The sequence below is a fragment of the Colias croceus genome, chromosome 8 (assembly GCF_905220415.1).
Source record: "Colias croceus chromosome 8, ilColCroc2.1".
Lineage (NCBI taxonomy): Eukaryota > Metazoa > Arthropoda > Insecta > Lepidoptera > Pieridae > Colias > Colias croceus.
In genome coordinates, this window is record NC_059544.1 from 756,099 (window position 1) to 783,455 (window position 27,357).

Below are 27,357 nucleotides of genomic sequence, written 5' to 3' on the forward strand. Positions count from 1 at the left end.
AAATTCAGCAACGTAATCTAGTAACGACGCCATAGAAAAATCTCATATTTGTATCTTGATGAGCGATACCAGGTCGTAAAATTCTGCACAGTTCATCAAAACTTTCTATACTCATTCTGAAGTAGCGAAAAATTTTTTTTGGAAATGTTCTCAATTTTAAAAAAACATTGTATGGAATTTCCCCAATGTCAGTCTCTCACTCCATAATGGGTGCACCCAATATTGCCTTTTTCGCTGCCGTCTTCGGTTTCTAAGGACAAGAGCACAGACCACAACCGTCTCTTCGAAATCCATGTTGATAAATGCAGAAAATTTTAAAGAAAAAGTTGCGTTGCTGTCGCTTTCGTGTGCGCATCGTTCAAAACTTTGCGAGGAGACAGCGACAGAGACAAAATAGTTGCCGGGCAACTAAGTTGCTCGTGCGCGCCCGCTCTGTTGTTAAAGCATGTCAGGACACACAAGTGATAACTGCGTTAAAAACAACCGACTTCAAACTTGCACTTGCAACATTTACAAATACCTACAGACAAAAATTTTCATAAAATAAAAACTACTGGGCTTATCCGAATAAAATTTTTATGGGACCAATTCGACACCATCCCGCATGGAACAAAAAAAGAATCACGTAAATCGGTTCAGAAACCTCGGAGTAATCGGTGTACATACATTAAAAAAAAAAAAAACATACCGGCCGAATTGATAACCTCCTCCTTTTTTTTGAAGTCGGTTAAAAAATTATTCTGGGGCTGACGATGATGATACTTTTTAGTTTTTTCCTAAGATGTTGCAGTAATAATAATAATGAATTTGATGATCATTTATAAGTATTAATGGAAATAATACGCCCTAGGCAATAAATACATAGATCGTTCTAATGTAACATTTTTAATATGGTATTAACTATTTTGAATTAAATGTAATTACATAGATTAAGATTACAATATTTTAAAATCAATTCAGATTGCAGCGTTATCTGATATTTAGACTTTATTTTCCATCAATTTTTATTATTACTGCTCTGGATTTAGATAAATTTGACTCAATTTGGTAGTTCATTGTGGTTTTTTTTTCAAGTGTATGACAACGAATGTGTATAATTGATATTGTTAAATAATAATTATTTATACTTTTGCTAATCGGTTATCTGTGTTTATCTGAAATTATAATTATTGTATCAATGTTAGAAGGGCCTATGGACTCGTCAAGGTCAATTAAATAAAATATCGTCATATTTTATTGCTGTAATTGAGAGGTTCGTAAAATTTAATTGTTCTAAAGAATTTGTACGGTCTTCGTACATCACGTTGCGCGCTTTCAGCATTCGCGGACACGCGACGTTTTATTACATACTAGCGGTCCGCCCCGGCTTCGCCCGTGGTACATATTTCGCAATAAAAAGTAGCCTACGTCCTTTCTCAGGTATCATTCTCATTCTCATATATCCATACCAAATTTCATGCAAATTGGTTCAGTAGTTTAGGCATGATTGAGTAACAGACAGACAGACAGAGTTACTTTCGCATTTTTAATATTATAGTATGGATTTCATTAGTTCGCGTTCGATCACCAAAGCAATCGCGCGTACTCATGGTCTCATGACCATCACCATTAACCATATAGAATTAAGGCAATAAAGGCTTTATTGCACTTGATTCTTTAACCGACTTCAAAAAAAAGGAGGAGGTTATCAATTCGGCCGGTATGTTATTTTTATATATATACCCACAGTGTACACCGATTACTCCGAGGTTTCTGAACCGATTTACGTGATTCTTTTTTTGTTCGATGCGGGATGGTGTCAAATTGGTCCCATAAAAATTTTATTCGGATAGATCCTGTAGTTTTTGTTTTACGAGCATTTTTGTCTGTATTTGTAAATGTTGCAAGTGCAAGTTTGAAGTCGGTTGTTTTTAACGCAGTTATCACTTGTTTATTTACTCTGTACGGGCCCTACAATCCCGTACATCGTGGGTCCTTCGAGCCGGATGTATGTTATTAGTATTAAATTATGTCTTCGTATGTTGTTCTATAAAATTGAACTGATTATCGGAGCTTTGATTGTGTTGTTTCAATCGCGATTGATGAAGATTTTTTGCGACATCAGTACCTAGCAGGAAATCTTGTATGGAAATTTATTTATCTATGTATTTTAATTTATCTATAGGCAAAATCCTATTCTGGCCAATTTTTATACCTTTATATCTAACTAGCTGTGCCGCGCGGTTTCACCCGCGTGGCTCTGCTCCTGTTGGTCTTAGCGTGATAATATAAAGCCTATATTACTCGTGGAGTAGCTTACGAATGATGAAAGAATTTTTAGAATCGGTCCAGTAGTTTATGAGCCTATTACAATCAAACAAACAAAGTTTTCCTCTTTATAATATTAGTGTAGACAACATTATAGCTTCATAACTCTTCTACAAGTAAACCATGAGTGAAATCACAAATACAAAAATAATATAATAGACACGGAGTCTATATCGAGCATTTTTTGAAGTGATACTTCTTTAGGCGCGTTGAGAGTAAAATTTCAATGTAGCGTCATGGCAATACCGTCACGTCATGGAGTAAGGCGACGATTTCCAGCCAAATGCGTCCTGCTCGTTTTACCTTTATATTATATAAAAAAAAAAAAATTCATAGAGATATTGTTCCAGGCAACATGGTGTCCGCCGGCAAGAAGAGCGGCTGGCTGATGGGCTGCGGCTCGGTGCTGGTGGTCGTGGGCGCGGTCATGGTCATCTTCTGGCCGACGATATTCTTCGCCCAGTTAAAGAATGTAAGTAATATCACAGATTACTAAATAGTTACTTCTATAATATTTTCTGTAACATCGAAAGAGACTAGTTTCCCACAACACGGGGTGGGGGAACCTAGTGTAGAGACTAGTGTCTATCACTATCTTTTAAAAAACCATTATTATAATATGCAGTTCTTTTTATTGTATTCAAAGCATAATGTACATTGTTTTATGAGTCAAATGAACGATTTTTTATTTATTTATAATGATGTCTGGTTAATGCTGCAACGATGTCAGTGGAAGGCGTCATTCTATAATAGTTGTAAATATATATGCGATATTATGTGGAATGCGGTCAACATAACATTTCTATGTAAGATAGTTTACAATAATTAAAACTGCCAAAAAAAGGAATAAAACTACTCTGTTTCGTTTAAACATGCTTTTCACACGGTAAAACTAATGAGCTTTTTATTTTTTTTAGCATTTGTGTGTTTAATTTTATCTCTTGTTTATTTTTTTTTTAAGGTCACAAAATATTTAATCTGTTCTTGTCCACAGATGATGATATTATCAGAAACGTCAACGTCATTCCCGATCTGGCGGGAAGTGCCGATCCCGATGTACCTCGAGTGCCACATGTTCAACATAACGAATGTGGCTGATATTTTGGCGGGAAAGAATGTCACGCTCGAAGTCGTGGAGCTTGGACCGTATGTGTATAGAGAGGAACATACTAAGGTAACATAAGTTATATATTTTAGTTTTATATACTTACTGGCGACCCGCCCGGGCCCGCGGCTTCGCCCGCTTTCTCTAAACCCAATCACTACATAGTATAAAACAAAGTCGCTTTCTCTGTCCCTATGTCCCTTTGTATGCTTAAATCTTTAAAACTACGCAACGGATTTTGATGCGATTTTTTAAATAGATAGAGTGATTCAAGAGGAAGGTTTTAGTATATAATTTATTAGGTTTTAGACAAAGCGGACGAAGCCGCAGGCGGTAAGCTAGTAAATGATATACCTACAAAACCTTCTTCGGGAATCACTCTTTGCAAGCCATCTTAATATGTAGCAAGTCCATTAGGTACCTACCTAAACAATAACTAATGTTTACTTGTATATGAGTTATGACGATTATTACAAAAAGTTAAATAAATAGGCCTAACTACATTCCATTCGACTCTGCCCCTCTTTACCAGTTAGCAGATAAGATATTGTGCCAAATTTTATATTTTTGTGTCAAGTAGTTTTAGATATTTTGTGAAATATTATGCGACCAGGTTCTTATTTACGAATTTAAGTTTATAGTATACATGAGACGGTCAAGTTATGTCTGCTTTCGTAAAATTCACAATAATGAAAATTGAAAATATACCTACTGTTAAATAAATAATTATTTGGTTGCAACGTGCAATTTAATGTACACATTATAGCTAACTAACTTTTTATTTAGCTATTTTGTCGTAGTCATCCAATAGCAATATCATTCAGGCCGATAATTGAACGGCGCTTAATAAAGAGGCTAGGCTTCTAATTGTACGGCTATTTAAACTAGTTATAAATGAAAACTGTAAAAAGAGTAATACTCAGTATTGTTAAATGTAGGTATCGAAGTAAATTATTAATAAAAATTATATTTATTCAATCGTAATGATAAAATAGGCCATTTGTTTGATAACACGCCGGAAGATTCAACATCATTACATTAAGATATATAAATACACATTACTTTATAATATGTAATTAGTATTAAATTGATAAAAATATTATGACGTGAAATTATTTTTTGTTTGTACCAAATAATATCCGGAACTATAGGAATGACAGAATTTCTTCATGAATGGAAAATTACTTGTATTCTAAAATATGAGATTTATTTAACTTTGAGTTTGTCTTTCAATTGATTGTTTTATTATTATTATTTTTTACAATAATTGAAACTGCCGTAATCATAATATTTTTCGAGATTTACCGTGCGCTAGCGCTCGTGCCCATAGTTCTGTGCTCGCGCCGCCCGCGCCAGCTTTGATTCATGATTGTAATATTTGTTTTAGTAATTACTGATTTCATTGTACATTGACATAAGATAAAGTTATTTCTTGCACCTTGTTTGTATATCTACCTAGTTATGTTAAATATATATACATACTTTCAATTTGTGAAAGAAGTTTAAACTAAACTATACAGGGTGTCCCACTATTGGTATACATACTAAGCGCGAAGGGACTTGACGACTTGTAGTGCAATTATGCATACATTGATGATTGATCACGTAAAAAATGCTAAAACAACAAAATTGCATCATAAAATTGTTGCCAAATTTTTCCTGAAAATCCATGTTTTCTTCTCTAGCTTCGCGCAGCCGGTATATATGCCGCTACGCTAATGTGAGCATTTTGTCTATGAAAACATAATCTTAAACGAGAGAGTAGCAAAACTGGGCGGATTGCTTGTTATGGTTGTACACATAGAGTTTTAAGAATTCATCTATATGAAAAAAAAAACTGTGTCTGGAATTTTATAAGTATTTTTACGTAGGTACTCAGCGTATGCAAAACTATAACCTCTTTTGAGCTTAGTATACCAACAGTGAGACACCCTCCCTGTACATGTAGCTATAACCTACCTATAATGTTTAATGAATTTTGAAAATATAAGTAGTTACGTAAATATTTGCTAAAAATTTATTATTAGCAAATTATATTACGAGATTAATAGATTACGAGGTGGGGCTCGAACCCGCGTCTTTCGCCTTCCCGGGGCGACTCCTAGCCTTGGCCACCCGTGGTCCAAGCCAACCCTATAATGGTGCATTTAGATCAAACGAACATAGAGAGCTAAGAGTAAGAGTATTCTTTCGTGATCTTTTAGTGTAAACGAAAACTATTGTTCAGTGTTGTTCGGTATGAGAACATTGCATAGAATATTTTCGGACGCACTATAAGAACAACGAAAGAATGCTCTTCGCCTGTTTACATTAAAAGAATTTGACATAGTGGGGTTAGAATGAGCATTCGCTCGTTTGATGTAAATGCACCGTAATGCAAAATGTTTATCTTGAATATGACAAATAAGAGGAAATTTTACTTCCACGTGATTTCATAATGACAAAGGGTTTATTAAACGATTAATTCATAATTAATCAATCCGATATAGAGCTTAAAATGATAACAAAATTACATATTATAATTAAATTGATACATAATGGTTGCATTATTTAAACTGTAGGTATTATTTATGAAATAATCGTATGAAATTGAATAACAAGCAACGTCCGAATCGGTGCTCGTATTAAGGGGAGGTTCTCTAAATTTTATGTGAATTTGCATTAATATTCTGAAACAGTCACACATACAATCAAAATGGAACTTTAGTATATGATTTATTGGGTCTTTTTCTTTCCATATACAAGACAGTTACGTAATTGTAACATTTTCGCTCGATTCATTTTTTATTCAAAAATTTTGGACTTTATGTCTAAAATAAATGTTAACAGTCACGAAATAGAGTTTACTATAGATGTCCAAGATATTTTTTCTCTAGATCATTTATTACTTTAGTTATTATAAGTAAACGAAATAAGAATTGAGAATTACTTTTCGAGCTCGAACGCGATCAAAGAGCGCACGCGATATTCAACTTTATTACGGCTGTGTTAGCGTCTCGTACCGTAACTGGTTTCTCAGTGTCAGAAATTATGTTAGCGAGCCTCGTCTTAAGCGAAATTGGTTCCTTTAATAGTTTGGGAGCAAATATGTGGAATAATGGAAAGACTTATTTTAGCTACCCGTGATTATAGTATTGGACAAAAATATTTATATACTATTTTTGATATTGTCCGATTTTGAAACTATTTTTCTCAAGAAAGCGATTTAATTCAATTCATCCACATTAGTACATTGGTAATATCGAAATTTTGAAACCCATATGATTTTAAATTCTTACAAAAAATTTTATGCATAATAAAAAATAAATATTTATGAAAACTCGGTATCTTTTATGAATCTATTCAAGTACTAACCTACTTACAATCATTACCTCACAGTGTATTGTTTGTAAAATTACTTATTAACAATTTAACATTGATATTGTTTTTATTTTATATATTTTTTTTTTCCTCGCGCTGGCCCACGTGGCGTAGGGGAGCGTCCCCCGGGTGGCGGATGGGGGGATGGTCGGTAGTACAGCCTAGCTACGCTACTGGCTAAGTCCGATGGACTCGCTGACCAACGATGGGTGTGGTCCTCCAGCAATATGGGGGTTGTGCGGCGGGTTAACACCCCTCCCACATAAAAAATCTTCGTGTTACGAAACCGAGAACGAGAAAAAGGAAACCCGATCCCAAGAACGACGACTCCAGGCATGGCATAAAGGATTTACGAATAGCTTCATGGAATGTCCGCTCCCTATTTCGCCCGGGTGCCATTTACCAAGTAAATAGTGAGCTGTGTAGATACAGTGTAAAAGTAGCCGCACTCCAAGAAGTAAGATGGCCGGGCAAAGGGGAGTGTAATATTGACGATAAAGCGATTTTATTTTATAGCGGTAATGACACTGGACACCATACACACGGTACTGGATTCATAGTCGCCAAAGATTTCATCCGTAATGTCATCCGCTACGACGCTGTATCTGATAGAATATCAGTACTTCGTATTAGAGGTCAGTTTGCCAACATCTCCTTAGTTAATGTATACGCTCCTACAGAATTAGCGGAAGACGATAATAAGGATCAGTTCTATGAACAGCTTGAATTAATATACGACCAATTACCGAGCTACGATATTAAAATAGTACTGGGGGATTTTAATGCCAAAATTGGACGGGAGAATATATATGTCCCAACAATCGGAACACATAGTAAGCATGTGCACTCTAACGACAATGGGCTAAGACTAATAAGTTTTGCTTCAGCCAAAGCCATGGTAGTCAAAAGTACTATGTTTCCGCACAAGGATATTTATAAGGGAACTTGGCGATCCCCGGACGGACACACCATTAATCAGATCGATCACGTAGCGATTGATGAGCGTCACAAAAGAACCATTGAGGATGTGAGAACTTTCCGCGGGGCAGACTGTGACAGTGATCATTACTTGCTGGGAATAAAACTCAAGTTTAGAATAAAATCAGTAACAAGACATACACAAACTGCAGATGATAGAATTGACATAGAAAACCTAAAATCACAAAATATTAAAGAACAATTTCAATTAGAGTTAAGTAATAGATTTAAAGATTTAGATATTAATGAAAGCATTGATACAGTTTGGGAAAATATAAAGAACACCGTAAAAGAAATTGGGTTTAAAGTATTAGGAAAGGTCAAAAAGAAAAAGCGGAGGAAGTGGTGGAGCCAAGAGTGTGAAGACAAAATGCAAGAAAAACGACACTATAAGGTTCTGGCGGAGCAAGATAGGCAATGGATTGAAAAATACATGGAATGCAGGTTACAACTCAAGAAAGCAATCAGAAGAGCCAAAAGACGGCATTTTGATGACCTCATTCAAAATATGGAGTCATTTATACGAGCCGGGGAATCAAGGAAATTCTACCAGGAAGTGAAAACCACAAAAAAAGGATACCAACCAACAACCCAAGTGCTGGAGGACAAAAATGGTGACCTCATTACTGATAGAGATGACATCAAGATGGCATGGCGAGAGTACTTCCAGAACCTACTTAACTGCCCACCCCCTCAAGCTGAAATAATCAGGGAGACTGAAGACAACAAGGAAGACGTACCCGCGCCCACATTTGAAGAAGTGCACAAAGCAATTATGCGGCTCAAAAATAACAAAGCACCAGGTATTGACGGCGTGCCTTCTGAAATGTGGAAGCAAAGTGGAGCGGTGATTCAATCCAAGTTGTACGAAGTCCTCAGAAGGATATGGGAGGAACAGATACAGCCCAAAGAATGGAATACAGGGATCATCTGCCCAGTTCACAAGAAAGGTAGCAAGAAGAAATGTAGCAACTACCGCGGAATTGCTCTGCTGCCAACAGCATATAAAATCCTTTCGTACATATTGCTGAACAGACTGGAACCCTACGCGGAAAAAATTCTCAGTGACTATCAGTGTGGGTTTCGTCGGAACCGAAGTACGATAGATCAGATCTTCCTCCTCAAACAGATCATGGAAAAGAGGTGGGAATATGCTCAGAGCATGCACGCGCTATTTGTGGATTTCGAAAAAGCTTACGACAGTATCGATAGGGGCGCCCTGTTCGCAATTTTAAAGGAGCTTGGAATCCCAACCAAACTGGTGGACTTAATAAAAGCGGCTATTGGAGACAGTAACATGCGAGTGAGAGTAGGCAAGGAACTAACAGAAGAGTTTGCGGTTTTCACTGGATTAAAGCAAGGCGATTCTCTGTCGCCGGTGCTATTCAATTTGGTACTGGAATACATCCTGCGGAAAATGCTTGCACTGGACTGCGGAGTGCTACTAAATGGAAAGCATAAGGTAATTGGATATGCAGACGACCTCGCATTGCTTGGTGAAAACCGTGACGAAGTTAGCAAAGCCGCTGAGATCTTGAAAGAAGAAGCAGAAAAGGTCGGACTAAAGATAAATGTCAAAAAAACGGAATATCTCCACATGAAACGCTATAGGGACACACGAACGCAGCGCCAAAACCTACAGGTTGGAGATACGACGTACGCGGGAGTAGCAAGCTTCAGATATCTGGGTTGCACGATAACTGATGCACACACCAGAGAGGAAGAAATCAAAATCCGCATCCAAAATACCCTCAAGTGTGGTGCAGCCTTGCATAAAGTGCTCGTGTCCAGGCTTTTAAGCAAAAACACCAAACTGCGGATATACAAGACGGTTATAAGACCAATACTTACATATGGTTGTGAAGCCTGGACCCTAACCCAGAACGAAGAGCGTAACCTTTTAGTTACCGAACGAAAGCTTCTTAGGAAGATCTTTGGTCCTATCCAACAAGAGGATGGAAGCTGGAAAGTCCGTAAGAATGCCGATTTAGAAAAACTCATGGCCGAGCCAAATATACTTGGGGAAATAAAATCACGACGCCTGCGTTGGCTCGGGCATGTAGAGCGAATGGGTGAGGAGCGAGGTCTGAAGAGAGCATACTTGGGTCGTCCGTCGGGCCGACGGCCAGTTGGTCGACCCAAGTATCGCTGGCGCGACCAAGTGGAGAGGGACCTGAGTAAGCTCCAAGCCAATGACAATTGGCAAGAGACCGCTCAGGACCGGGGAAGGTGGAGAGTTCTCGTCTCGGAGGCCAAGACCCACTTCGGGGTTTCAGCGCCACAGGAGTAAGTATTGTTTTTATTTTAATAACCTAACAACACAATAGGGAAAATGAAATGAAAAAAATAATGAAACTTAAAATTATTTGCAAATTAGGACACTTTGCAAAATAGGACACTTTGCAAAAAGAACACTTTGCAAAATAGGACACTTTGCAACATTAGTTCTATATTGTAAATTCTTGATTTATAATTGGGAATAACGGGGAATTATTCAAGCCTTAAATAGTAATATGATCAAAGGAAAAGGTTTCATTCTTATATAGAAAGAATTCAAAGAAAAATTCTTGGAGTTCTAGCATTAAAGAAGGTATGTACACCTATCATACTAATGGCCGTGGTATTCATAAAAATGTACATATAAGTAATGTGTTTTACTCATAAACATAGAAAAACGTGATGTTATTGTAATGGTGAAGCTATAATCATGGAAGAATGTCCATGACAACATTGGTTATTTAAAAACGAACTATATTATGCTGTATTGAGAGTAGATATTACATTGGTTTTTAGGAAATAAAATCTGAATACGGATTTACATAGCAATCTTATCGTGAATAGATATATTAATTGTATTATTGTAAAAGATAAATTAAATATGTGACTAGGAAGAATGTAGATTATATCAATAATCTTTTAATTTATTTTTACAGAGGTACGCTGGGTTTTTTTTTTCTTACACATTGTTTAATACACCATTGTAATAGTATCCAACTAATATTATAAACGCGAAAGTTTGTGAGGATGTGTGTGTGTTTGTTACTCTTTCACGCAAATACTACTGAATTGATTACAATGAAATTTAGCACACATATAGAGGGTAACTTGGATTAACACATAGGATAGGTTTTATCCCGGAAATCCCTCGGGAACGGGAACTATGTGGGTTTTCCTTTGAAAACGCTGGCGAAGCCGCGGTTGGAAATCTAGTAGTTACTAGATAATATTATAAATGCGAATGTATATTTATTGTGCGTACGATTTCACACCTAGTGAAATCGTACGCACAATAAACCTACTGCACCGATTTTGATTACATTTATAGAGAAGAATAATTTATTTTATAACGTCATATTATAGACACTCATATCATATAGATTAGACATAAATATTTTAATTTTATTTTTGATTTAAATCTGAAGTTTATTTATCGACGACCATCCATCAAACAGTTCTTTTATCAATCACGCCTCGACCATTAATGAGAAAATGTTGCAGAAAAGATCAATATCTTTTCCTTTTCTTTAAGTTGCAAAAAGTTGGAATTATAATCCTTTTGAGAGCAGACGAATTTGTTTCATTCAAATTTTCGACCGAGTTCAACTTTCATAGAAATGAGTAGGTTCTATCTTAATCCGCGCATCTTTTGTTTTTTATTTGGGTAGGAGCTAGCGCGCAAAAGCAACTTTTGTCTCCGCAACTATTTCGTCTCTCCCATCAATTCTATGGGCTAGTAAGAGAGTGCGCGCACGTAGCGACTCCCGGGAGATTTTTTTATTAGCCAATAGAGTTGATGGGAGAGACAAAAGTTGCTCTTGCGCGCTAGCTCTTACTCTCAGAATTTTCGACTAGATGAAGCGTGAACCGACTTAAATGATTAATTATTTTTTATTTGAAATCTAGTGCCTTCCCATTTGGTCCCATTAAAATTTTCTCCAGCTCTGACCATTTTAAGGCCGTTTATTTTTTTGTCAAAAAATAATTATTTACTAAACTTTTTTTAATTCAACAGGTGAATTTAACATGGAACGACAACAGTACGATCACATTTTATAACGAGAGGTTCTGGCACTTCGAGCCGGAGCTATCCAACGGTAGCCTGTCCGACATCATCACGAGTATCAACCCTATTATCGTGGTAAGTTAGACAAAAAACAAAATTACTTTTTGTCCCATTATGTAAAAAAACATTTTTGTAAAAAAAAATGTCGGTCTCAAAGCACAAAAAAGACATTCAATTTAATGTTTTAGTTTTATAGCATTTAAAATTTTAAAGAATATAAAAAAATTGATCACGAGACGAGATTCGCACCCGTCTTTCGCCCTGGAATGGCGGAATTCTTTAAAAATCCTACTTCCTACTAATATTATAAATGCGAAAGTTTCTATGGATGTATGGATGTTTGTTACTCTTTCACGTAAAAATTACTGAACCGATTACAATGAAATTTAGCAGACATAAGAGGGTAACGTGGATTAACACATAAGATGCTATGCGGGTTTTCCTTTGCAAACGCGGGCAAAGCCGCGGGCGGAAATCTAGTTTATAATATAAAAGACATTTATTTCATGCGAAGTTAGGGAATCTACCTACCCAGTAATTTATTTGTCTAGATGTTGAAAGGTTAATACATAATTTAATTAATTGATTCAATTTGAATAATTTGAAAGCCACAACATTTTTGAACAAGTCTATTATAATTACTATAGCATTGGAAGCGATCTATAAAGGAATCACTTTGGTACTATCAAATTTTTACAATATTTTTTCAAAAAAGTCATTAATATAATTAATTAATTATGTATGAAAAAATAGTTCAAGGTTTAATTTCTTCTGTTTATCACTTAGCTCAATATACGTAAGACTAAGAACTAAATGTGAATGCAAAGTATCAACTTAATCGGTCGAGGATAACTCCTTTGCGAGATTTGACCTGAACAAACATACATCTATGGCAACTTATATTAACGATTGTGTTAAGTAAATATTATTGATAGTTATATTGATTCCTGAGGTGAAAGTTCTGTGTATAATTTTTGTTGTTTTTCATCTTTTGTAGTCTGTAACTTTTACATATTCTGATTGCAATACAAAATATTCGAACCCGCGTTTTTTGCCGAATCTCGTGTGATGCATTTATTTCTATTCTTTAAAAAATCTTTAAAAAAATAAGCATTATACTTACTTTTAAAATAATAAATTGACGACTCATCTCAATTACGGTTTTGAGTAGAGCTGGCACAAAACTTGTACAATTATATTCTCAAATAAATAAATTAAAATTGTACTATCATATAAAAAATAAATAAATATTTTCCTCCCATTCTAGACGGTAGCATACTACATGCGCCACCAGCACCCTCTCCTCAAGATACCAGTAGATGTCTTCATGCGAATGTTCCATGATGACATGTTCCTCTCGGCCAATGTGTCGTCCTGGCTGTTTGATGGTATTGATGATCCTATACTGCAAATAGCGGAAAGGTTTCCAGAACTGCCTATAAATATACCGTTTGATAAGTTTGGATGGTTCTACAAGGTAAGTTTGGTATAATTATTATAGTTATTACACTAGTTGGTAAGGTAGGATAGTACAAGTTATAACATCTCATCTCGTTCGGTAGTATCGACGATCCTATACTGCAGATAGCGGAGAGGTTCCCAGAACTGCCTATAGATATACCGTTCGATAAGTTTGAATGTTTTACAAGGTGAGTTCGGTTTTAATTAGATTTATAGTGTGATAAAAAGTGATAAAAATACTGCCTATATTACTGGGTTGTAGCTTTGAAATGGTAAAAGACATTAAAATCGATCGTGTAGTTTTTGAGGTATATCGTAACAAGCAATCAAACATTACCTATAATTGTTGTAGAATGTATATTACGTACAATATTCAACAAGACCAATTTCGAACTAGGATCTGGCCGAAACAAAAGTTGAAATGTAATAAAACACAATGGAGAATAGATTCTCCTATTTTAAATACTCAGGAAATCAAGCTTTTTGTTAGTCGCAACACATTCTAAATGTGCTAGTGCACACATATATTTTTATTTTGAACAAACATTTCTAAGATTCATATATTCTATAAACAAACGATATTTCAGCATATAATATGTCTTTGTATAGATGTTTACATAACGATTAAAATATATATCGAATGGGAACTTTGAACTGCGCCATGTTATAATGTCGCTTGAATTGTGTTCTTTGTGACTCATATATGTTAATAATATTGTTGATTAAATAATATTTTGTTATGATTCATTTGCAAGTTGTCCTTATGGCGGATTTATTTTTAAAGTGAAACTTCTCTAGGCGCGTTGAGAGTAAAATTTCATGTCACGTCAAGTGAATACCGTCACGTCATCGAGTAAGGCGAAGATTTTGGCATCTTTGAATCTTGCCAAAGAAGTTTCATTTCTGACACGTGTGCTCGGCACACACGCTTTTTTATCGTACTATCCCATCATATTAAATACACAAAAAATTTGTGAATATGGATGTTTGTTAATCATTCTAGCTGAAACGGTTAATCCGATGTGGATGTTATTTAGCACAAATATAAATAATGAATCAAGAAAATAATATTAAATTCACATAGGTACATAAGAAATGAATAAATTGTGTAATACCATATAGGTAATACATACATACAGACTGTTGTAAACATCAGTCAAACACATTGGAATCATGCTCATACACTTAAAAAAAGAGTCAGCTGAATCTATATATGTACCTATTCTTAAATCTTTAAAACTACGCAACGGATTTTGATGCGGTTTTTTTAAATAGATAGAGTGATTCAAGAGGAAGGTTTTAATATATAATTTATTGGGTTTTAGACAAAGCGGGCGATGCCGCGGGCGGTAAGCTAGTCACTAATATAGGTATAAACATAGATACAAAATACAAATGTTCCAAATATATTCCTAAAGGTCAAATATAAGTGGGGTTGATAAGTTGCAAAAATGTTTAAGAACTGGTATTAGGTACAGGGCCGGATTGAGGTTGCCAGAATCGAAATGAAATGTTTTTAATTTATTTTAGCTATTTTTTATAGTGCTTATGTTGTTTTGTGGGTAATCGGTTATAAAACGGCAGTATTAGAGAAGAATATCTATCTTTTATTCATAACTTTATATACGACGATAATTTTATTAAAAAAGGACTTATTTATTATTATTTATTGCTATTCGTGTGTGTATGTTTGGAAGTTATAAATATGGTCGAAAGAATGTTGTTTATATAAAATTTAAACAAATTTATCCAATATTTATTGATATCATTATATATTATATTATTTTAATTAATTTCCACTTTTATTGTAGCAAAATTGGATAAGAAAAGATAATGATTATGTCGTGTCATAAATCCGTTAAAATATCTTTAATTCTTTTTAATAAAATTTATTACACATCGATAACAAAATTTACTGATTTGAATGAATCTTTATGTACATAATATTTTGCTGAGTCAAAAGTCACGAAGGTTAGCTTGGATACATGTATTTAAAATGTATTATAGGTTAAACTTTGATTAACAGCTGTATCTATAAGATATTTTTACTTCTTTTGTTTTATTAAGTGCAAAATCTATTTCTATATCATTATTTATTTAATTTTATTTAAATAATTGAGCACACTTAAATTAAATCTGAAATACTTTTTTAAAAGTCTACAAGTACTTTATCCGTTTCCGCCTTAAAAGGACTGGAAAGACAGTCCAAAAATATTTATTATTCTCTTAAAGGTATTTAGATATCGGATTTCGGATAATTTATTATTAGTCTGATACCAAAATGATATAAAGAAGGTTCGTTCTGGTTTCTTTTTCTTAGTCCATAATGTTTTTATTTGAAACCGGCCCTGTGTTTTGCGCATTATTATAATGTATTTTTGTACATATATCCTTAAGTATTAGTGCTTTTAAAAACCTGTTATAAAATTAGATTAAAAAGACGCCCTCTGTGTGTGTCTCTTTGTTATTTATCGAACTCAGAGTCTGCTTTAAAATTGAAATCTAATTTCTAAACTAGATGACGGGTGATGAAAGGGTTTTCCTAACCGTGTAAATGTTTTTATGTTAGTGTAACCGTGTAGTGTTTATGCTATATATTGTACTAGCTGCTCCGCGCGGTTTCACCCCCGTGGCTCCACTCCTGTTGGCTGTAGCGTGATGATATATAGCCTATAACCTTCCTCGATAAATGAGCTATCTAACACTGAAAGAATTTTTCAAATCGGACCAGTAGTTTCCGAGATTAGCGCGTTCAAACAAACAAACAAATTCTTCAGCTTTATAATATTAGTAAAGATTTAATATCAGTATTGGTGTGCGAAGTAGAATAGTCATCAGTTTTTCTATATTTAATCTTTGTGGACCAGTTTCACGAATAGCTGATAAAGTGACTGGATAGCCTTATTAACATTTCATCACGAACATGTTTAACTGATTAAGCTAAACTCATCCAGAATTTGTATGTTATCTCTTCTCTATATAAAATTGTAGTATCACAATGTTAGTAATTATACTCCTCTGAAACGACTGGGCCGATTGTCATGCAATTTTGTGTATCTATGGGGTGGACCTGAGAATCGGACAACATCTATTTTTCCTACTCCAGACCTTAGTGATAAGAGTAAGGCAGAACAACGTTCGCCGGGACAGCTAGTATTAATGTAATATCATATGTATAATCAGAATATTATCGGCCGTTGACGTTTTGTGGGATTTTATTGAACAAACACGATGCTATCGGTTGTTCGATCTAAACTCTGATCGAGGTTTAGTGTTTAAGGTGACCGTAGGTGGTGTTAGTCACCCCGATTTGTGAAGACATAAAATAATTTTAGATAGAGGGTAAATATTCGTAGTAAATAAAAACAAGTTATCCATACTAATATTATAATTGCGAAAGTAACTCTGTCTGTCTGTCTGTTACTCAATCACGCCTTAACTACTGAACCAATTTGCATGAAATTTGGTATAGAGATATTTTGATACCCGAGAAAAGACATAGGCTACTTTTTACCCCGGGAAATAGGATAGGTTTTATCCCGGAAATCCCACGGGAGCGGGAGCTTAATAAATGTATGTAAATATTTAATAATGAGTGTCAGTTGAAAACTAAGCAAAAGTAACCGATTTTTTTGTACATATTTGAAATATGCTTTGCTTTTTTTTTAGACAATTTTTGTGTTAAAATCGTATCAAATTGAGCCGCAGGTCACATATTACTTGTTATCATGAGGATGCATTGTTTCTTTAAAATTATTTTTAGCATAATCTTTTCTGACTGCGAATTGTAAAATACTGTATATCTAAGAAAGTCCTTTTGTTTACTTTATTCTGTTAATTATATGATAACTATATTTTGATATCGCTGTCTTATCACGCATTTTTAAGGTATCACTAAATATCTTGGCCAACGTTATTCTGCCTTACTCTTATCACTTAAATATAGAAAATAGATGTTGACCGATTCTCAGATCTACCCGATATGCACACAAAATTTCATTTTTACGCGAGAATTTTATTTAAGAGATTATATTTTTCCATACCAATTTGTGCGTATACAACCAGTAGGGAAACTTCATACAACACGTTTGAAATGGCTCACGCACACAAGCAACCGTGTTTACGAGAAACGTAAGGGTATTATATAAAGTCGAAAAAATTTGTATGTTTGTTTGAACGCGCAAATCTCAGGAACTACTGGTCCGATTTGAAAAATTATTTCTGTGTTATATAGTCTATTCATCGAGGAAGGCTATATGCTATATATCATTACGCTAAAGCCAACAAGAGCGGAGCCACGCGGGTGAAACCGCGAAGCGCAGATAGTTGACAGATATAAGAATACCCTTAGACACGCTTGCTTGTGTGCGTTAGCCATTTCGAACGTGTTGTACGAAGTTTCCCTACTGGTTGTATGTGTATATTGTGATAGTAATTCGCAGTAGCCATATTTCATAGCCGTTCGTGCTGACACAGTGAAGTGTGACGTTGCGTCATCGTTTACGATATCGCAATCATTGGCCGCTTTCGCTCGTTGTATAATGACGCATCAGTTTGTAAATATAAATAAATATTGAATGCGAATGTTATGACAATTCGATTGTAATTATTTTGAGCACGTGTAGATATTTTGGCGAGTCAGCAGAAAAGTATTTATATTTTATATCGTCGATAGTTCGGCCCATTAAAGTTTTTCGCCGATTTATCGTCAAAAATCGATAAACCTAGGTTTAGAAAACAATAGTAGATTTATATTGATACTATACAACGCAATATCTATTTTTATATTCTTTAAATATATAAAAAGTTTAACATAAAATGTATTGTTTGTATGTCCGGATGTGGCACACAGCAAGAGACAAATTTATTTATATCTTTTTATATTTTACAGAAAGTCATCATGACTTTTTATAAATATCTAAGTACTCTATTGTGTGTTGAACCAACTTAATTAGATACTGAATAAAACACTACCTACGTATAATATTCACAAAGTAATACCGTTTATATTCCTTTTTACTTTGAACGGAATTATCTAATATCTTATGAGCATTATGAATTTATGAGCCGTGCATTTTTCCTTTTATTAAATTGCACAAATGCATAGATGTTTTGTAATCATTATCTTGTAAACAATTTGCATTAAGTAAATGAATTACATCCGGCTATATAAGAGTCAACATTTTAGATTCCCTTTTATCACATAAAAATGAAATAATTTTTTGATTTACAAATGTTAATAAGTTTTTAACTTAGATGTAGGGCGAAAGCAATATTATCTAAAATCCTATCCATTTCCATGTTATATTATATGAATAATTTTCCAAAAAAGTGTTTTTTTTTTCAATTTTTAATTTGTTTTTTTGACTTCCAGCGGAACGGCTCAATGGAATACGACGGTGTGTTCGTGATGAACACGGGCGCGTCTGATTTCTCTCAGCTCGGAAACTTGGAGATGTGGCGGAACTCGAACCGCACACTGTACCGCGATGAGTGCGGGGCGGTGAAGGGGTCGACGGGGGAGCTGTGGGCGCCCGAGCTGGGCCAGCCCGAGGTGACCATCTTCGCGCCTGATATATGCACGTGAGTTGGGTTTTGAACCTTATATCACTGGGAATTAAAATCGATTTTGTCTTGGCAGGGACGTCTATGTTCGCGCGCCGCGCGTGCTCGCCGGTTTTGATCGATTTTGTCTCTTATCTCTTGGTTATAAGAGTAACATTTTCTTGTTCTATCTTCAAGATTCGCGCGCGTGTTAGGTTGCTTTTCGATTTTGTATCTTATGTTTATGACGTAAGTGTCATTAATCATTATGTTGTGGAGCTATTGTGATGATGTATTTGTGTGAGTGCGGGGAAGTGAAGGGCTCAACGGGCGAGCTGTGGGCGCCAGAACTGGGGCAGACAGAGGTGACGATTTTCGCGCCTGATATTTGCACGTGAGTTGGATTTTGAACTCTATGTCTGGGGAAGTAAGGGTCACTTTATCTGGACAGGGTATCTATCTTCGCGCTTTGCGGAGGCTTGTTCGATTTTGGGTTCTATCTCCTAGGATGTAAAAGTTATTTTGTTATTTATAATCATCATCATCGCATTGAGCCCGTTTGTGAGTGATGTTCGATGTTCTATCTTATCATGATGTAGTTAGAGTCCTTTTTATTGCGTGCATTACGATTACCGCGCTTCGCGCACGCTATTGAGTGGTGTTCGATTTTAGGCTCTATGTGGTTATAATAAAAGTTATTTTGTCTTGGCAGGAAGGGTTTTCTTGTATTTGTTATTATGATTGTGTTGAGTCTTTTGCTTTGGTCTTTTCTTCTTATTGGTTTCATTGGAGGTTCAGAAATGGCGTGTTGAGATAAGTATTCAAATATCAAGTCGGCTATGCGTTTTGGATTTAAAAACAAAAAATAAATTATTAAATTAATTAAAAAGAATTTAGTTGCAATTGGAAAGGCGTGAATCTTTGCGCAGAAATGAGTTAGTAATAAGTATAAAATAATAATAACCGTATTATTAAAATACATAATATGGGTCACATTACATAAACTATGTCAAGCGGAACTATAGTAGATTGTGTTCGCGATATGCTGGTACAACACTTGACTTGAAGCAGCTATCGAGCCTTAAATTACAAACAATTGAAGGAATTGTTTAAAAATGATTTTAATTGGTGTTTTCTTGGGTTTGGTATTATGAGAGCGTACTACGTATATTTGGAAAATAATGAAAAAGATTTCTAGTTTACTAGCTTACCGCCCGCGGCTTCGCCCGCTTTCTCTAAAACGATTTGAGATTTAAACTATCCTATCTCTCAAATTGGATCGAACTGCACATGGTGTGCGAATTTTATTATGATCGGTTTAGTGGTTTAGGAGTCCATTGAGTACAAACGTTGTGACACGAGATTTATATATATTAAGACTAGTGGTCCGTCCCGGCTTCGCCCGTGGTACCTACATGTTTAAACTATCCTATCTCTCAAGTTGGATCAAACTGCACATTGTGTGCGAATTTTATTATAATCGGTTAAGTGGTTTAGGAGTCCATTGAGGACAAACATTGTGACACGAGATTTATATATATTATAAGATTATAAAATTTGCCTTCTTTGTGTGTCATATTAACAAATTGTATTTGTCTTCAAATTAACAGGTATTCTTCAAGAAGTCATTTTATTTTTCTATAAACGAATGTCCCAAATAAAATTTATAGAGCTTGTTGAATAGAATTTAACATTATCAAACATCAACTTATTCAATGGCTGAGATTTTAACCCCTTATCATATTATTTCCAGATACATGACACTGGCAAAGAACGAGACAATAACAATCCTGGGCATAGAGGGGCAGAAGTATGTGGCCAATGACTCTGTGTTTGACAACGGCTATAAATATCCTCAAATGGTGAGTTATTTTATACTTTTTAAGAGCAAGCGCGCAAGAGCAACTTTTGTCTCCGCAACTATTTCGTCTCTCCCATCAACTCTATGGGGAGTTGAGTCGCTACGTGCGCACACTTTCTTACTAGCCCATAGAGTTGATGGGAGAGACTAAATAGTTGCGGAGACAAAAGTTTCTCTTGCGCGCTTGCTCTTACGGTATAAAGTAAATGTTTAACTAGCTTTGCTTAACGACTATTCTCGTGTGAATTTCATGTCATTAGGCTTAATGGGGAATACATATTTCCATCCCAATTCGCTCACTTCAACTTTATCTGAGAGTTGATATTTATGTCACAATTACTGTTCCTGTTCCGTTTTTATTTCTATTTTTGTAACTGTTTCTGTTGTATTTCTATAGCTACACTAGCTTCCGCCCACGACTTTGTACGTGCATCCCCGTTTTTCCCCGTTCCCGCAAGAATTTCGGGAAATCCTTTCTTAGCGGATGCCTATGTCCTAACATCTACCTGCATGCCAAATTTCAGCCCGATACGTCCAGTGGTTTGGGCTGTGCGTTGATAGATCACTATATCAGTCACCTTTGTGTTTTATATATATAGATTTATATTATTCGGCAGGCGTGTTACTGCGACGAGGTGCGCGACGCGGACTGCCTGCCGGCGGGCGCGCTGAACGTGTCCGCGTGCCGCTTCGGCGCGCCCGCCTTCGTCACCTTCCCGCACTTCCTGGGCCTGGACCCGCCTTATCCCAGCAAGGTGGACGGATTGAAGCCCACCCCGTGAGTTGGATAGTTAGTGGGTTGGTGTGAGTGGGTTGGTCAGTGAGTGGGTTGACTACTTGCTATACTGAGTGAGTTGCTTCGTTAATAAATTGAGTGTGTAATTGGTTAGAAAGTAAGTTATTCAGTAGTGGGACGGTTCGTGATGTGTGTTTAGTGCCCGCCTTCGTCACCTTCCCGCACTTCCTGGGCCTGGACCCGCCTTATCCCAGCAAGGTGGACGGATTGAAGCCCACGCCGTGAGTTGGATAGTTAGTGGGTTGGTATGAGTGGGCTGGTCAGTGAGTGGGTTGGTATGAGTGGGTTGGTCAGTGAGTGGGTTGACTACTTGCTATACTGAGTGAGTTGCTTCGTTAATAAATTGAGTGTGTAATTGATTAGAAAGTAAGTTATTCAGTAGTGGGACGGTTCGTGATGTGTGTTTAGTGCCCGCCTTCGTCACCTTTCCGCACTTCCTGGGCCTGGACCCGCCTTATCCCAGCAAGGTGGACGGATTGAAGCCCACGCCGTGAGTTGAAGAAAAAAAAATTAAAAGACAATAGAAATTAGAAAGTGAGCCTTTATTTTAGGAATTAAAAAAAAACTCGATCACGAGATGGCATTGGAACCCGCGTCTTTTTGCCAAACCGGGCAACGCCTAGCCTCTCAGTCACTCGTTGAGCAATCGAAATTCTCCTTCTCTTTCAGTTTTATGAAAACAAAAATTGAGCACATAAAAAAAATTACTCAACATAACATTTTTGTTTGATGTTGAAACACCAAACAACACTCATTGGTTTGGTCATATCCTAAGTTCTTTTTTTTCCAGGGACATGACGTTCAGTCTTGCTCTGGAGATGTTCACCGGGATGCCGCTAGAAGTGTTCGCGCAGTTGCAGATTAATTTGCTCGTCAGGCATATTGGTGAAATCACGTAAGAATATGTTTTTATTTATTTATTAATTTTTGCTTTGCGTTTATTTATAGTTTACTAGGTTTCCGCCCGCGACTTCGCCCGCGCAGTCAAAGAAAAACCCGCATAGTTCCCGTTCCCGTGGGATTTCCGGGATTGCGTCATTTTCCCGGGATAAAAAGTAGCCTATGTCCTTTCTCGGGTATCAAAATATCTCCATACCAAATTTCATGAAAATTGGTTCAGTAGTTAAGGCGTGATTGAGTAACAGACAGACAGAGTTACTTTCGCATTTATAATATTAGTATGGATTGTACACCGTTTTTTAAGGGAAAACATGACTTTTTGTAAATAAATATACCTGATGATGTAAATTGTATGAAGATGTCGTTCGCTGACTACAAATTACAAAAATAGTTTTTCTTTTCAAGTATACGTCATATAATATAGAAAAATTTTTGTTATTTTGCTTTTTTGTTTGTCCAGCTAAATCATTGGTTCTTTCTGAACCGATTTTATTAGAATATCTCACTATATTTTATTATAGATTCCATCTTTGGTATCTAATATATTTATTTTTTATCTATCAACTAGCTTACCGCCCGAGGCTTCGCCCGCTTTATAAAAACTAAAACCTAATAAATTATGTACTAAAACCTTCTTGAATCACTCTATCTATTAAAAAAACTGCATCAAAATCCGTTGCGTAGTTTTAAAGATTTAAGCATACAAAGGGACATAGGGACAGAGAAAGCGACTTTGTTTTATACTATGTAGTGATAATTTAATTTTTTTCCTTTTCCAGTATAAACAATCAGCTCCCAGACCCTGACACATTAGTGCCAATGTTCTGGTTCAGACAAGAGGTCAAAATAAGCGACGACTACGCGCGACTCGCGAAATTCGCGCTCAATCTGAGATATTATATGCCTTACGGGTTTTATGCGCTGACTGTGAGTATATTAATAAAAATAAAAGAGATATATCAAAAGTACCCGCATATGAATAAAAAAAAGCGTGTATGCTGAGCACACGTGTCAGATGTGAAACTTCTTTGGCAAGATTCAACGATACCAAAATCATCGCCTTACTCCATGACGTGGCGGTATTGCCCTGACGCGATCTTGAATTTTTAATCTCAACGCGTCTAAAGAAGTTTCACTTCAATAAAAAAAAATATAGTGCTTTTTTACAGTAATTTGGTGAATTTGTCCTCTTTTTGTGGGATTTTTTCCTGTTGAGATGTTTTTCAATTATCTCAATGTTGATACCTAGATTTTCAGAATAGATTTAAAAATATGTATAAATAGAATTATGTCAAAAAATTATAATTTAATTACTTGAAAATATTAACTTATTTGTCAGAGAAATATTTTTTTTTTCTTTTTCAGGCCATCGGTGTAATATTATTAATAATTGGGATATGGATTTTAATGAGGAAGCTTTTAAAGTCACCAGATTCTCCCATACTATCGGGAGTGTCTCAGGAAGAGCTGTCTAGCGAGCGGTAGAAAACCGGTAATTACCGGTTATGTTAAGAAAATACCGGTGTTATATCGATGAATATACATTTCGAAACGATTTCAAGAACATACAGGATATTTTGAATATCGATAAAGCTTGTAAATGTTAAATAGAATATCGATTTAAAAAAAATGTTTTGAAATAATACCAGTAAAAAGAAATGTGTTAATACCGGTATTTCGGTAAGATACGTTATACGTATACGTTATGATATTATATCGTTATGTTGAGAAGATATTTGTAAAATTGTATGAAGAAATAACGAAGTTATCAATGGGTACCGGTATTTAGATATCGGTATATTCATACCGGTTATTGTTATATATACAGATTCAATTATCTATATCATATACTTGTAAATATAAACGTTATATTGTTATGTATATTTTTATCTTGAATACCGGTGTTAAAACCGGTATTATGTTAAAATACCGATTTTTAGGATAGTTCATTCTTTTACCGATTGTGATATTGACTATTTTCTATTTATATTAAGACAATAATCAGTGTTTAGCCGTATTTTTATCCGACTTCAAAAAAAGGAGGATGTTCTTTATCTTTATGATATAATTTTTTTATATATATTTTTGACTGCTGTTAATTATTATTTTGTATCTATGTAAATAGCTTTTATTATTTATGATTTTTTTTTGTATTAAAATAATTATTTTTTTATCAGTGTTGATATTTTTTGTATTTTAATTTTAAAATCTTCATTATTAAGACCTAGGTACCTATTAGTTCTTATGTATTAATATTATTTTTATTTTAGTAAATAAGATTTATATTGTATCAATAATTTTTTGTAGTGTATTGAAATATATTTTCGTTTCTTTGAGTAAAACTATTAATTAATGTGCATAAAACAGTTGTGTCAATTACTCAACCTAAAACTAAGGAACGGCTGACCGATTTTTAATGTATTTTGGTTTGACGGCTTTATCTCAGTTAGGATAATCTTAAAGGTGTTAGGAGCCGGGGCAGTTTGTTTGTAATAAAGGAAAGTTTAAATTAAATAAAAAAAATAAGGCCAGCGTATAACTTAAACGGCTAGACCGATTCGGCAAAAATTTAGGAAAATTGAAAGTTATAATTATAAATTCAACGTATAGTAATAATTAGTTCTGTTATTATTTCAAATAGACTTATGTTTGTTAGTGAAGAATAAAAATGTTCATAATGTTGCAAAATGTTTAAATATATACGGTCTTACTAATAAAATGTTACCCATTCGCTATGCAATGGATTAGTTATTGCAATAACCTGTCTTGTTTTTATGATTGACGTTTCATGTGAGCAAGAGCAGGACACAGCTATGGTAGAAAATGGTAGGAATTTATCCATTGTTTAACTTTTTATTAGTAAGGGCGATAATAAATAAGTGGTTACCGTGCCTTATGTAAGAGATATTATAATAAAATGAATTTATATAATAATGTAATGGTAATTCCAAATTTTGTCAATTATAAAATAATAATATGAAAATAAATTTCTCCTTCCGTAAACATGGTTAGGTTACACAGAGTACTTAATAAAATTTGATGTTCTAACTCAAACTCAAACATTTATTTATTCAAATTTCTTTGAGAAGCACTTTTGATTCGCCATACTAGTTAGTTACCACCGATTTCAAAAGTTGGTTCTTTAGAGAATGTTTAAAATGTAATTAAAATATGATGAAATAAAAATAAATATTTTTATCGATTTTTTTTTGTTATATTTGAAATCAATAAATATTTTGGTTCAGGTCATATTATTTGGTTTGTTTTCTTATTTTCACCAGTTATTAAACTCTTAGTTCATTAGCAAGAGATCAAGGCCGGATTTTTCAATCCTCGGATAAAACGTAAAGTATTACTTGTATACGTAGTATATTATTATTAGTCTGTGGTATTACCTACACGAGAATATTAAAATGGCGCTTATAAACTGTCAAATTCGAGCAATTAGAATACATTTTTGAAATGGTAGTTTCATACGTTATTCGACGTATAAGTTTTAACCAAGGATTGAAAAATCAGCCCTTATATTTATTTCCATTAAAATCTCTAATTATATTTGAATGAAACGAGTAACTTTTAAACCTTTTTTGCACATACATGGAACGAACAGTGTTAATTCTTCCTATTTGGATTTGTAAAATCATAATATGACGATAACATTTTGTTTTTGTGTACCTACGTAAGTTTTTTAAACTATTACTATAAAAATTAAAAACATAAGGTGAATTTGTTAGGAATAACCTGTTATTTTTGTACATTTCTTGGTATATGTTTTAAAAATTATAAAATATTATGTTATTAAATTATAGTTGGGTATTGCAAATGGTTTACTTTTCAAATATAAATAAAATGTTCTAATTAATAGTATTATGGTGTTTTGTGTAACTGGGCCTTAGATAAAATTTTATAAAGTATCATAATTATTAGTCTGAGAAAGTTAGTAAAAAAAAATTTTTTATTTCCACTATTGGTCAATTTTCGGCTTAATTTTCTCGGGCTAATTTTATTTTATTTTATTAGAACGATCATTCAAAGTGCCTTTACGATAGTGAAAATGAATTAATTTGCAAGCGAAACGCTTCTTCTTAAAAAATGAATCATTTAATAAAAACAAACAAAAATCTAAATATCACTTGCATAATATAGATTTCTGATGAAAGAATTTTCAAAATCGTCTTAAAGTCGGTTATGAGTCATTACAAAAATGAAGAATAAAATCTTTAGTTTATAAGTTTAGATACGAATTTTTTTTAATGCTATCAAAGATAACAATCAACACTTATATCTTAATAAACAAAATGTTTACAAGATGTTTTTGATGACTCCTTTTAAAATTATCTTTCGATAGATTTAAATACGGTTTAATAAAATAAATAAAATATAATCGTGTTTTTCATTTTATTTGCATGTTGTTTGTTTGTGTAAGGATGCTGATAAGAATCAAGTTTGGATTTGCAAATGTGTTTTTTTTAATTATATATAAGACTACTTCGTGCCCGTGGTCTTGCTCTATTTGAGTAGAACAAGAATAATGTACCTAGTTTTTATAACAGCTACATATTATGTTGAAAATTTCTTCACCAAGGCTATGTTTTTAATTTCTATCACGGTTATACGCATACAAAGACGGGGCTAGCAGCTAGCTATTTTGACAAATGTAAAATATTCGAAAATTATTGGTATTCTTGCAACACAAAGTGTGTCGTTTACAAAAAAATTGTCATCATAAAAATCCTTCTCCTAATTTCATCATTTGTTTATCATGATATTCTGGATTTATAGACAGATGCATAAATTAACGCATAAATAAATTACATTTTTTTTTAATACAAAGATTAAAACCTATGATAAGATAGCTTTTTGCTTGCAAATTGTTTATTTGTATCATAATAATTATTGTTTTCATTATTGTAAGTGATTTAAACGAATTTTAATAAATTGTTGGAACTTTATTGTGTTTTATTACTATTTGTACGTCGTGG

General features: G+C 34.4%; 1 protein-coding gene across 1 annotated transcript in view; it reads left to right on the forward strand.

Moving 5' to 3' along the window:
- Positions 1-24,504, forward strand: part of LOC123693669 (protein croquemort-like) — a 30,151-nt gene extending 5,647 nt beyond the window's left edge. The window contains exons 2-11 of the mRNA XM_045638861.1: positions 2,658-2,779; positions 3,302-3,481; positions 11,763-11,888; positions 13,081-13,290; positions 18,649-18,857; positions 20,572-20,680; positions 21,297-21,457; positions 22,266-22,370; positions 23,155-23,302; positions 23,741-24,504. Coding sequence (XP_045494817.1) covers positions 2,663-2,779; positions 3,302-3,481; positions 11,763-11,888; positions 13,081-13,290; positions 18,649-18,857; positions 20,572-20,680; positions 21,297-21,457; positions 22,266-22,370; positions 23,155-23,302; positions 23,741-23,860 — 1,485 coding nt within the window. The 5' untranslated portion in view covers positions 2,658-2,662 and the 3' untranslated portion in view covers positions 23,861-24,504. The remainder of the gene's footprint in view (positions 1-2,657; positions 2,780-3,301; positions 3,482-11,762; positions 11,889-13,080; positions 13,291-18,648; positions 18,858-20,571; positions 20,681-21,296; positions 21,458-22,265; positions 22,371-23,154; positions 23,303-23,740) is intronic.
- Positions 24,505-27,357: the final 2,853 nt, after the last annotated feature.